The sequence below is a fragment of the Pagrus pagrus genome (assembly GCF_965226575.1).
Source record: "Pagrus pagrus genome assembly, chromosome: 3".
Taxonomy (NCBI): Eukaryota; Metazoa; Chordata; class Actinopteri; order Spariformes; family Sparidae; genus Pagrus; species Pagrus pagrus.
In genome coordinates, this window is record NC_140187.1 from 19121202 (window position 1) to 19133345 (window position 12144).

The following is a 12144-nucleotide window of genomic DNA, read 5'->3' on the forward strand; positions in this document are numbered from 1 at the left end:
ATTACTTCCGCTGATTTTCCCTAGTTACCCACATGGAAACCGATTTCCCTGTGTTTTGAGTTTCCGCGCCGATTGTGGCGGTGAGAAATAATCTGAGGCACAGGAGGCGTTTTCTTCACCATAAACCTGCCTTGAAGCTTTTACATCCCATATTTGCAAATTAACAGTAACTATGAAGATCGAGGAGGTAAAAAGCACCACAAAAACTCAGCGGATCGCCACTCACAGTCATGTCAAAGGACTCGGGCTAGACGAGGCCGGGAATGCTAAACAGTCGGCATGTGGTCTCGTCGGCCAGGAGGCTGCAAGAGAGGTAATATTCATGTTTCACTGCACCTACGTTATACTTGTATTATATGTAGGAACGACCTCGAGAACTGAGGGATTAATGTAAGGATGATTGTCCCTCACTGCGGTCGGTAAGGTGCACCAACAAGCTAGCTGAGTTGCCTTAGCACTGTGGTGTCGCTGTTTCAGTCAGGTCAGGGGTTAGGAAAAAAAAGTCCACCCTAAATGTAAGTTATATTCATTCATAATCTCTCTTGTCTTAATATGCTATGTTAAAAGTTTGATTTTTTAGTTTTAACTGGTCTTCGCCGCCGCCCACCAGCAAAGATGATTAATGTATTGTTGAATGTAGACGCCAATGGATCTGCTGTATAGACACTCAATCACCCACGGTGATTTTATTTAAATATGATATATAGACAATATAGTAACACATATGGACAGATAGGCCAGGGGTTACAATATAGAAGTGAAACTTATAACTGAAAATATAAACCTGGTGTGACATACAGCTTTCATGGCTCTGTATTGAATTGACTCTAATGGTATGGACAATAGGGCAGGTCTAATGACAACAAGTACAGTAAATGTGTTGACTTATGTGCTTGACAGTAATCCAACACACACCTGCTTTGAAGTCAATTCATAGCGCTCAACTCAGGGTGGTAACCCACAGCCAGCTAGCTGTATAGCAGTTGTGTCCTGTTAACATGTTCTGAATGTATAATGGTACTTTTTTCACTCTCCAGGCTTGCGGCATCATTGTTGAGCTGATCCGTTCAAAGAAAATGGCAGGAAGAGCAGTGTTATTGGCAGGGCCACCAGGTACAGGGAAGGTAAGTGTGCTGTGCTGATTCACAAGAAAGACAGCAGCAAAGCTTCATTGAATCCAGCTGCTTTTGTTGCTGAAGATTGTGACGTTTAGATTATTTTTCTGCTTCCCCTCCTTCAGACTGCCCTCGCCTTGGCTGTAGCACAGGAGTTGGGAAATAAGGTCCCTTTCTGCCCGATGGTTGGCAGTGAGGTCTACTCATCTGAGATCAAAAAAACAGAGGTCCTGATGGAGAATTTCAGGAGGGCCATCGGTGAGTGTCGCTTAAATATGATTTATTTCCTACCATCTGTCAAAACAAGTCATGTTACTGAGGTTGTTGTTTTTGATAGGCTTTTAGAGGTCGGTTGATTAAAAAACATTTAAACAAATTCCATCCTCATTTATTGCTTTCGGTTAGGGTAACATAAGAGAGGGAGAAAGCTGTTTCATAACTCAGCACATAAAACCAAAACTGTACTCATACTCTACTTTGATTATCGCTTGGTGCAAAAAGACCTTATAAGTTCAACTCATTCCCTCAGTAAGGAGTCCTTGGGCAGGAAGAACAAGGTGTCCTGCTCACACTGTTCTCAGGAGCTGAAATGCAACACTTGACAGAGGATTTATGAGAATGATGTTGAGAAGGAAGGAAGGCCGGAGAGGGGGAAGGGGCTGCTGATGGTACCTGTCGCAGGGAAGGAAATCGGAGCTTAGGTAGAGGGAGAGGTGGTCATCAGCCCATTTGCCCCTCCCCTAGAACAGGATCCACAGGGGAGTGAGGGGGGTTTCATTTTGAAGTTTTCATCACTCTGTTGATAAGAGCACTGTGACAGACAGACAGTCCCTGCTTTAAGCACTGCTTTCTGACCCTCGCCACCATGGATCAGCCACCTGCGTGCTGTTCCTACTCAGTGCCACAGGCCACATGAAAGAGGGACAAGAGAGTGATCATGTTACACGAGATGATGCCCCGACATTTCATGGGCACACGCACACACGTTCAGTCTCTGTAATAAAATGCACTGTTCGGTAGACTGAAGGATGTGGCGGCTTAGTTGATACAGGAACATAAAGGCCTGATTGAGTCCTCACTCTGTGCTGTGATGTCGCCCACATTCAGGGCTGCGCATCAAAGAAACAAAAGAGGTGTATGAAGGAGAGGTGACTGAGCTGACCCCCTGTGAGACTGAGAATCCAATGGGTGGCTACGGAAAAACCATCAGCCACGTCATCATCGGTCTGAAGACCGGCAAAGGCACAAAGCAGCTCAAGGTCAGACTGAGAGCTAGAATCTTTTTCTTTTTTTTCTATCTTTCATTTGAACTTATCTTACTGCTACACGTAAAGCACTGAGTTATGTTGCATGTATAAACAGTACAATTATAATTGTTACTTATCTGATGGCACATTCAGTTTATCAAGAGCCAACTTCTCCAGGTACTTGAATATGTTTTTAAAATGTCACCGACCAATTGTTTGGACCGTCTTAATAAAGAGATTCAGTGCTTCTTTGGAAGATTAACTTAATGTTCAGAGTTAACGTTTAATGTGCTGTAATAACACTGATGAACAAGGTTAGAACGTGTGTTTTACTTTAAGCCTCTTGTCTTGTTTCCTTAGCTGGACCCCAGTATTTACGAGAGTCTTCAGAAAGAGCGTGTTGAAGTGGGAGATGTCATCTACATTGAAGCCAACAGTGGAGCTGTCAAGGTATCGCTACATTGCTTTCATGTGTTTATCCCTCATATTATCAGAATGTGACTAAGTATTCTAACTTAAGAGTCTTGAGACATTGTGCAGGATGATCATGATTTATATAAAGTACAAATTCAATGTACTTGTACTTGCCTTGAGTATTTCCATTCTATGCAGCTTTATCCTTCTATTCACTACATCTCAGAGGAAGAAATTGTACTTCTTTCTTCACTACATTTGTCTGGCCGCTTTAGTTACTAGTTGCTTTTCAGATTACAATTTGTCATACCCACCCTGTACAGTGAAAACCATGTATTTCCAAATTTTGAATGTTTGTGATAAAGTGAAGGATGAAGTATTCCTTCACGGTTTGAGAAAATTCTCCTATATCTTCATCTAATGTATTTTAAAACCCGCTTAGATTAGCTGGCATCCTCACAAAGCTGAAAACAGGCTGTTTTTCTGAGCTCATGAAAGTTGACTTTTTCGAGATGCATGTTTCTCACAGGACAGCAAAACTACCTATATATGATGATGTTATCAAGTATGATATACAACTGTAGGTATGATTTAATTACCCAACAGTGTACCAATTAGTTAAAATAAGCTCAACCTTACTTTTACTATTGATTCTTTCAGTAAGTTCTGCTGATGATACCTACATCATTTTACTTAAGTAAGGTTCTGATGCTTCTTCCACTGCTGCTCACCACTGTCACAAATTTTGGTAGAAAAAGACGAGTTTAATTCGCAAAATTGTTTCATTCAGAAACTCACAACTGAAATATTTCACATAGAAAATGATAAATGTTTTATTAAACAGAAGTTTAGCGTTTTCTGTCCTGCACGTCCTCTCCAGTCCTTCATGGTGGCGTTCTTTCATCTCCTTCAGCTCTGCATGAAAGCTCCGCTGCATTTCTACTGTACTCTGGAATGAGCCTCTCTCATTCCTGCAGCTCTTCATGCTCCCTTTATCTCTCCATCTCCCACAATGCCTCTTTTCCAGCAGCGGGGGCTTGTGGCCTGCGTTGACAGGCCGCGATGACGGTTCCTTTAATCGGTGCAGGTGGGCCGAGGGGGCGCAGGTCGGCTCTAGTCGGAGGCCAGAGGAGGAGGGCTGGACGACACATTTGTTACTGTTGACAGCCGTATCACGAGCTGCCCTCTGAGGCTCTTTCATCCCTCAGCCACATGCCCTCCTCTCTGCGATGGGCTGGCACTGGCTTCAATCACACACCTGTTCCCCTCTGCTGTCTTTTGTTTGACTGTTGTCCAGAGCGATGTGAGACGTTCATTTTTGTAAATTGTTATTACTGACACATTCCTCTCTGACTGTGTCTTTGCAGAGACAAGGTCGCTGTGACACTTTTGCTACAGAGTTTGACCTGGAGGCAGAGGAGTACGTGCCGCTGCCCAAAGGTGACGTCCACAAAAAGAAGGAGATAGTCCAAGATGTCACACTGCACGACCTGGATGTTGCAAATGCCAGACCCCAGGTATGATATTGCAGATTGCTGTTTGTTAATATCAGTGCAGCTGTTTACATCTTATAAAATTCACTGCCAGTTTGATGCACCAACCCCTATATTTTCTAAAGAATTGCTCATTATATAATATCAGTATAATATGCATTTGTTTTTACCCGTGTTACTGTTATTTTGAGTAATCTCTCGCACAAGAACTTCCTCCGAAATCAATAAAGCTCTATCTTATTTTACTTTATTTGATCTCAGGGAGGCCAGGACATTCTCTCCATGATGGGACAGCTGATGAAGCCCAAAAAGACAGAAATCACAGGTAGCGCCCTGAGAGATAACCATCTGGCTTCTCCACTAGTTGACTTTTACTCTGTATTCATTACATTTTCTCTTTTTCCCATTTTAGATAAGCTGCGTGCTGAGATCAACAAGGTGGTGAACCGCTACATCGACCAAGGCGTGGCAGAGCTCGTACCTGGCGTGCTGTTTGTGGACGAGGTGCACATGCTCGACATCGAATGCTTCACGTACCTCCACAGAGCACTCGAGAGCACCATCGCCCCCATCGTCGTTTTCGCCTCTAACAGAGGAAACTGTTTAATCAGGTTGGGGGTTTTGGAAGATTCAACAGAAAAGAACATTTCTTGTGCTAAGATGGAAGATTTGTAGCATAAACAATCATTTGTTTTCTCACCAGGGGGACGGAGGACATCAGCTCTCCACACGGGATTCCTCTGGACCTGCTGGACAGAGTCATGATAATCCGCACCATGTTGTACACAACGCAGGAAATGAAGCAGGTGAGAATCAGACATCAACATGTGTTTGTGACACCTGCATCTGTACGCGTGTCACTAACGATGCTGTGTTTCGTAGATCATCAAGATCCGCGCTCAGACCGAGGGGATAAATATCAGCGAGGACGCTCTTACACACCTGGCAGAGATCGGCACCAAGACCACCCTCAGGTAAGGATGTGCGCTGCGGATCGCTGAATAGACTGAAGAAAGGAGAAGCTTTACTTCGAGCATCCACTGTAGACCAGCATTTTCTATAGAAGGAACACAATTATCAAATAAAGAAGAAGGAATGAAAGCAGTTCTTTGACCAAAAAATGAGTAACATAACCTGAATATTACTCAAGAGTCACATATATATAGAAAAATAGTACTAAAGTATACTGCAGAGGTGTATGTGTGATTATACTAAGTGGCTTTTATTTCTCTCAGGTACGCTGTACAGCTGCTGACACCGGCCAGCCTGCTAGGCCGTGTTCAGGGAAAAGAGAACGTTGAGAGGGAGCAGGTAGAAGAAATCAATGAGCTTTTCTACGACGCCAAGTCTTCTGCCAAAATCCTCCAAGATCAACATCACAAGTTTATGAAATAAGAACTTTATTTCTACTTTTTCTTTTACGACTCGCAGGGCTGCTGTTCTCAGCCAGTTGTTACAGGGTTCATGTTGATTCTCCACCCTTGACCCTTTGTTTCTTTGTATTTCCCCATCTTCACACTCTCCACACCATGGCTCATTCTAGTGCCCTCATTTACTATAGTAGTTTTGTTCTAATAAATTTAAAGTTTTATTCTTTCTTTTTGTTGATGAAGATAATTTTTTGAATAAAAAAAGAAAAAACACAGATTGACTCACTTTTTTAAATTGCTTTTTGATTGGGCTGTTGCCTATTTTGCCACATTGGTGGCACGTCTTGCTATGAAACAGGATGGATGAGACAGAATTTGCGTAGTTCCAAGAGGTTTTTTATTGCAATAATTTTGACAAAACATCACAGCACAGGCACAGCTGTGCAGACATTAAGATATTATGTTGTTTTGCAAACCTATCTCAGGCTCTTCTTTTGAATGTTCAAATGTATAAATTACAGAATTGCAAAAAATGCAGCTTTTGTGTTCATTATTAGACGCATTGGGAGTTGATCCTAGTTTAACAAACAGTAGAAAAATGAGCAGAATCCTGTTGAGTCTGATTTACCATTCAATAGAAATTGTTTAATATTTTAAAAAGTGAATTATTAACCTTATAATAGTGCAATTACAAAACAGTAAAGTGCAAAAACAAGTGTGACTTTTACAAAGAACACAGAGACTTTTTAAAGATTGAAGTACAGATCCAAAACCCCTAACATGGAACAGGCGTTGTCCATTCCTGGTCAGGAGGTCCACTGCTACTTCCGGTTTGGTTGACCTGAGCGTGTGTTCAAAACCGTCTCCCCTCCTGACCTCGCTCTACTGAACACAGAGGGAGCAGCTTTACCCACTTTCTCTGCAAAGAAGATGAAATGACAACCAAAATGCTTTACTGATGAATGAGACAGTAAGACGGGTTATGTAATATGGTGGACATGACCTTTATAAACACACACTTCATTTTTCTTCTGACAGGCATCTCCCTCCCTTCCTGTCTGTATATGGAGTGGAAACTTGATGAGAAACTCCCCTCACATAAACTCACTGCCATGATGTGATCTCAGCTTAACCAGATCCAGAAACAAAAGACTGTTTCCTTTCTGTTTCATGTGTAACACTAGTGTCAAATCATATTTCCACGTGTGTCCTCACCGCACTCCTCCATGACTTGAAGTGTCTTGCTCTTTGCTGGCCCACTTGTCCCCAGTTTGTCCTTTGCGTCAGTCAGGTCCTCTTCCCTCACCTCAGGACGCTGCATTTGTTCATCTTCTTCCTGGCCGGGCTGAAGGACAGTAAAAAGGAAGAAATATGACCACACTCATCTGTGATTTCTGGCTGTCCATGTCCTCTCAACAGTATGAGAACATCTCCTTTATAAACAGAGGTCTTACCTGAGACATGTTGGTCGAGCAGTTGAAGAGATGCTGCTAGGAAACTCTCCTTATTCTCTTCTGAGTCCAGTCCAACATGCACTCGCATATATACACAACCTAGCAGTGATTCCCCTGGTGGACAATAAATCTGTTCTTGAGACTATAAAATGACGTAATGAGCGTATCTGCTCCTCCTCTTTTCTGTCTCTCTGCATCTGGTTTTTCTCAGAGTCGGCTGTCCTCTCTGCTGCCTCATTAGATCGTGTTGAGATCACTGCTACAACTTCTGCCGTAACATTATCGGACAAATGTCTCCCTGTGTGTTCCCTCCCTCCCTCCTGCAGCCAAACCCAAACTTTGTGACAACAAATTGGACTCAAAGTTCAAAAGATATGACTACTAGATAAGTAGTTGTCAGTCTTACAGCTTGAAACTAACAACAAACTTTAGACCATGTCTGACTCACAATCAAAAGTATATGTGAACAAGAGGGAGCAGAGGAGAGTGAGCATTGCCCTGCTTTAAAAGAATGCTGTCCCCACCCCTTCCTGCTCATTTTCCACAATTACATCATTATTCAGCCCTAAGGGACCCTGAATTCAGTGGTAATCATTACAGAGGAAGTTAAAAAATAACATGTCGCCAAGCAACATGTCAAATAATGACTGAACTCAAATCTACTTAAAGTAAAAGTAAAGAAAAATATGACAAACAAGTTGGCCTCCCATATGGTATGATTCAGCCTGCCAGATGACCAATAAAGTTAAAATCGTATAATTCAAAATGAAAGAGTTTTTTTGTCGTTGTTGTTGTTTTACCTGTTCTTAAGTATAAACACACGAGAGAGAACACTTTAGGTCAGACTTGGATAACCAGTATTTTTTTTTCTTTATGTCTTACAGAATTTTTGCCTCTCAGGACTTCCGCACTGTAACATTTGGCATATAAATGTGTATTCAGTCCAATACAATATGTGCATGCTCTTGGCCTGTGGTCCACCATTAACTTTCTGTTTTAGCACTCCAAGGGAAAAAGGTTGGGAACCTCTGCTCTACAAAGTGTGTACACAGTACACATCTACAGCACTGAAGTCATCAACATTTAGAGCATACAAAATATAAATGACAAACATCAAGTGGAGATGTGCCACTGTTCTTTGTGGTGTAAAACAAATATAATTCCTGCTACTTTACCTTGTCAAAAACAAAGGTTATGTGATCAGACATTTTATGAGTTGACTGAATTCCTAAAATAAACATTAGATCAGAAGACATAGTACATATACAAAACAGTGGTGAAAAAATGTTTTCATGTTTTGTTTTCATGAACAAACTGCAACACAAGACCTTGATTGTCCCATCACCGTAAATTTGAATGTGTCAAATGTAATGTTATTTAAACAGTTTTAAGTAAATGAGTATTTATAATTTTAAGTCATGTTATGTTATGCTATGTTGTGAATATAACTGTATATTCAGTTTTTTACTAAATAGCATTAAAATCACCTGGACTACATTCAAAAAACACAGTTTATACTCTTATATTTTATTATTAAATTATTTATAAGACCACATATATAAATTAGGTTTCCTTGTTTTATTGTGTAGGAACATCTATTCCTGTAACAAGTTGTTTTCTTAAAATACATTCTTTTTTTTTTTATTACCCACAATTAGATCCCAAAATGGTAACGACATGTTTGTTCACACTTGTAAGTGCCAACACAGGAATGATCCAGTGAACACACACACACACACACACACACACACACACACACGGTCACGAGGTCTCTTGAAAAAAGTTGTTCCCCGTTGCTTTCACACAGTCAGTAACCGTCAGTCAGTAGCTCCTGTTTAAACTTTTTGTAGTACCACAGAAGCTTCCCTCTGGTCCAGTCCACCGCCTTAATTTTGGTACATTTAAGTGAGTTTCTTTGTGTATTGGGGCAAGAGCTGAGTCCTCACAAACTGAACAAGCCGAGTCTCTGTGAGAAGAACAGCAACAAACACAACGAGCAGACACGCTGCTCCTACGCAGATATGGACCATCCTCAGCAACCAGCCGCTGTCACAGCAGAACATACCCTGAAACAAAGAATAAAGAAGCTCAGGCTGATCTGTGCAAGATTCAATACAGATTAAAACTGCTGTAATGGTCAGTATTAAGGGTTAAAATAAACAAAAAGACTTGATTCTTTTGTACCTCGGACAGAGCTGTGACAACAGCACTGATGCCCAGTGCCAGCAGCAGAAGCGGAGAGGGCAACAGGCCTCGCAGAGGTTTCCATTGACTGGACTGGAAGTAGTGGTGTATGTAAAGCAGGCTGTGCAGGATGCGAAGGCCCATGTTGAGGCAGTTTGCCATTATGAAGCCCACAGCGCCGGCCCACCACGTCAGCACGTAGGACAGGAAGAGGAAAGACACAGACAGAGCCAGCATCACCAGGTTATACCTGAGGACAAAACACAAGCACAGTGTTAATTCACAGGTTATATGATGTGTATTAACTAAATGTATGTGTCTGTGTATATTTCTTGTTTTACTTTAGTTTTTATTAATTATTATTTTATTATCTTTTTAAAATAATTATGTTTTAAAGTTCCACATTCTTACTTGTCAACCTCCCCTTGGCTCATGGCAGCAAACACAAAACACTCCGTTACACCATTCACAGCGAGCAAGAGAACATAGCAGCTGTAGCATCGCAGCAAATTGGGCCCTTTAACAAAAAAACAAAACATTTGAGCGGTGACAACAAATACCAAGTACAGCAGAATTTGTCACACATACCCAATATGACCAGTGGGTTGTAACTCACTTACCTGCCCCACTGCTTAGTAGTGAGCCACCATAAATGTCCAGAGCCAGGTGAGAGTAGGCGTAGCCAAAAACCGTGATAATCAGACCGATCACCAGCACCAGCTTCAGCAAACACTCCAGGACCTCAGCTGCAATGGCAACATCTTCCTGAAAACAAAACCCACAACATGAAGTAAAACCAGAAACCATTCATTTTTAGCCATTCACAAAAAGAGACCAAGTGTTTGCGATTACATCCAAGACTCTCACCTGTTTCTGACTTTTGACATCACGTCCTCGCTCAAGCACTTTGGCAAAGAAGATGTAGAAGCTTTCCTCGATGGGCAAGAAGATGAAGCGAGCCACCATGGAGCCCAGATTGTTGATGATGTCATAAACTCCCTGGTCTCCAAAGCTGAGGACGTTCAAGAAGGTCATGACGTAGCGCTCACCCTCTGTCAGGATCTGCTTCAGGAAGGACTGCTTGAAGAAGCTCCACGTGAGCCGTGCCAGAGTCCAATCAACCAGCGGCTAAAAAACAATAGATGCGGATTATCAGTCCTGTATGGTGTGAGTTATTCTTGTAACTGATCAGTTTGATTTTGTAGATAGATCTTATATAATAAATGGCAAAATATAGTCTTGCACTTCTACCTCTCCATCAGCTCTGCAGGGCAAGAGATCGCCAACACGGCAAAGAGGAAAGCTCTCCTTGGCAGCCTCTTTAGAGCCCAGGAAACGTATGAAGTAAACAGCATAGCACAGCACCAGGAAACCTGTGTAAACCAACTAAAGAAAAACCCATAGTTTAACATAATTTCATACCAAGGAAGTTATCACAGAAACAATACAGAGCAACTTACATGAGCAGCAGAGAAGATGTAAAGGCCCCATTCACGGGCAAACACCACAAGCACCACAGTTACACTGCACTTAGCAATCATCGCGAGGCTTTCAGCGACCACCTTCAGTCGGACAAACATGTGTGCCTGAGCCAGCACCCAGAGGGGCTCAGCCAGGAGCTCCTGCACTCCTGACAAGGCGAACAACACCACAGCAGGGCTGTAGTAAGGGACAGTGTGGGGGTCTGGGATTTCCAGGAGCCACAGCCACACACAGGCTAGCAGGGCTGCCCATAACACACCCAGAGGCAACCTGAGAGTTAAGAAAGACAAAAATCCAAGCTGAGTACACAAGATTAAACACTTCACACTTGAATCATTTTGTAAAATCAACTCACGTCAGCCACAGCAGGTTGATCACTTGTCTCCAGCTGTGGTTTGTGCCAGATACCCCACTCAGGCAGGCTCTCCGGAAAGCTTCTCTGGATAAAAATACTAATGTGGAGTACAGCAGTGTGAGCCTGCATGATATAGACACACACATACATGTTACAGGAGCTGGTATAGTGAAATATGTTAAATAATTGTGCTTTGTGTTATCTTGGCTGTTTGCACTGTTCTCTGTTTTTGCACCTTCATCTTGGACACCTTAAACTTGATAATTGATAAGTATGGAAGATTTAAAATTATATGATTATATATGATTAAGTCAGTCTCTTGTTTATTTTACCTGGACCATGTTTATGTTTTTTGTTTTAGGTTGTTGCTTGTTCCTTAATGTGAACATTTGTTATGCTTCTGTCTTGGCCAGGACTCAAATCTTAGTGGGAATATTCCTGGTAAGATAAAGACTGAAAGAAAAAAACCGTCTTTACCTGACATTGACAACCCCAATCAGCTCTTTGGACACAAACCGCAGTGTGAATGCATTCAGCAAGAAGGTGAGGACACGGAACATCACCTGAGATAAACAAACAAACAAACAAACAAACAAACAAACCAACAAACAAAACAAAACAGTAAAACATATTCATTATTAAACAGCCAAAACAGAAGTATTAGTTGACTAAACTTTAAAACAAGGGGCTGGCGTGGTGTTATAGCTCAGCTGTGTGTGTTCATCTACCTGTAGCAACACATTATACGACGCCAGAGTGGACGCATTCTTCAGTACGTCCTGAGAACTCATCTTGGACTTCGCTCAAAGTCTTCGTCAAGTGTTAATTTCACAACCTATCTGATGTTTTCTCCGGAGGAACGTCATAATACAGTCATACTGTAAAAACTGCCACTGTAGCTGCCGAAAAACCGATTACAAAAGCGCCTACTTCCTAAAGAGCAAGTGTGAGATTTCACTTGTGGACCAGCACTGGAAGCTAGCAGTACCGGTTACACTTCCGTACACAGTGTACGGAAGAGCTATACGCG

General features: G+C 42.0%; 3 protein-coding genes across 4 annotated transcripts; 1 reads left to right on the forward strand and 2 right to left on the reverse strand.

Moving 5' to 3' along the window:
• Positions 1-15: 15 nt before the first annotated feature.
• On the forward strand, positions 16-5914 carry ruvbl1 (RuvB-like AAA ATPase 1). Its single transcript, XM_084349977.1, has 11 exons — positions 16-313; positions 1038-1124; positions 1241-1373; positions 2223-2374; positions 2723-2812; positions 4144-4293; positions 4531-4594; positions 4682-4880; positions 4973-5075; positions 5152-5243; positions 5505-5914. Exons 1-11 carry the CDS (start codon positions 173-175, stop codon positions 5662-5664), a joined length of 1371 nt encoding a protein of 456 aa, XP_084206103.1. The 5' UTR covers positions 16-172; the 3' UTR covers positions 5665-5914.
• Positions 5915-6008: 94 nt separating this feature from the next.
• On the reverse strand, positions 6009-7238 carry mustn1a (musculoskeletal, embryonic nuclear protein 1a). Its single transcript, XM_084349978.1, has 3 exons — positions 7094-7238; positions 6855-6984; positions 6009-6558 (listed from the first exon to the last, which is right to left on the reverse strand). The coding sequence occupies exons 1-3, from the start codon at positions 7100-7102 to the stop codon at positions 6461-6463; spliced, it is 237 nt and encodes a 78-aa protein (XP_084206104.1). The 5' UTR covers positions 7103-7238; the 3' UTR covers positions 6009-6460.
• Positions 7239-7927: 689 nt separating this feature from the next.
• On the reverse strand, positions 7928-12110 carry rft1 (RFT1 homolog). Of its 2 annotated transcripts, XM_084348518.1 has the most exons (10): positions 11843-12110; positions 11592-11677; positions 11115-11237; positions 10738-11029; positions 10529-10663; positions 10145-10405; positions 9898-10042; positions 9689-9794; positions 9278-9527; positions 7928-9159 (listed from the first exon to the last, which is right to left on the reverse strand). In XM_084348518.1, exons 1-10 carry the CDS (start codon positions 11903-11905, stop codon positions 8995-8997), a joined length of 1626 nt encoding a protein of 541 aa, XP_084204644.1. In that variant the 5' UTR covers positions 11906-12110; the 3' UTR covers positions 7928-8994. The 2 variants fall into 2 exon arrangements, with proteins under 2 accessions (XP_084204644.1, XP_084204645.1); XM_084348519.1 differs by lacking the exon at positions 11843-12110 and having other exon boundaries at positions 11115-11211.
• Positions 12111-12144: the final 34 nt, after the last annotated feature.

Bases quoted from the DNA above. Each gene is read 5' to 3' on its own strand.
- mustn1a (XM_084349978.1), bottom strand. The intron at 6,559-6,854 runs GTGAGGACACAC...TCTTCTTTGCAG, and splicing joins TCAAGTCATGGAGGAGTGCG to AGAAAGTGGGTAAAGCTGCT.
- rft1 (XM_084348518.1), bottom strand. From the start codon at position 11,905: ATGAGTTCTCAGGACGTACTGAAGAATGCGTCCACTCTGGCGTCGTAT. The intron at 11,678-11,842 runs GTAGATGAACAC...TGTTTATCTCAG, and splicing joins CGTATAATGTGTTGCTACAG to GTGATGTTCCGTGTCCTCAC. The intron at 11,238-11,591 runs GTAAAGACGGTT...TATATCATGCAG, and splicing joins ATTGGGGTTGTCAATGTCAG to GCTCACACTGCTGTACTCCA.
- ruvbl1 (XM_084349977.1), top strand. From the start codon at position 173: ATGAAGATCGAGGAGGTAAAAAGCACCACAAAAACTCAGCGGATCGCC. The intron at 1,125-1,240 runs GTAAGTGTGCTG...CCCCTCCTTCAG, and splicing joins GGCCACCAGGTACAGGGAAG to ACTGCCCTCGCCTTGGCTGT. The intron at 4,881-4,972 runs GTTGGGGGTTTT...TTTTCTCACCAG, and splicing joins AGAGGAAACTGTTTAATCAG to GGGGACGGAGGACATCAGCT.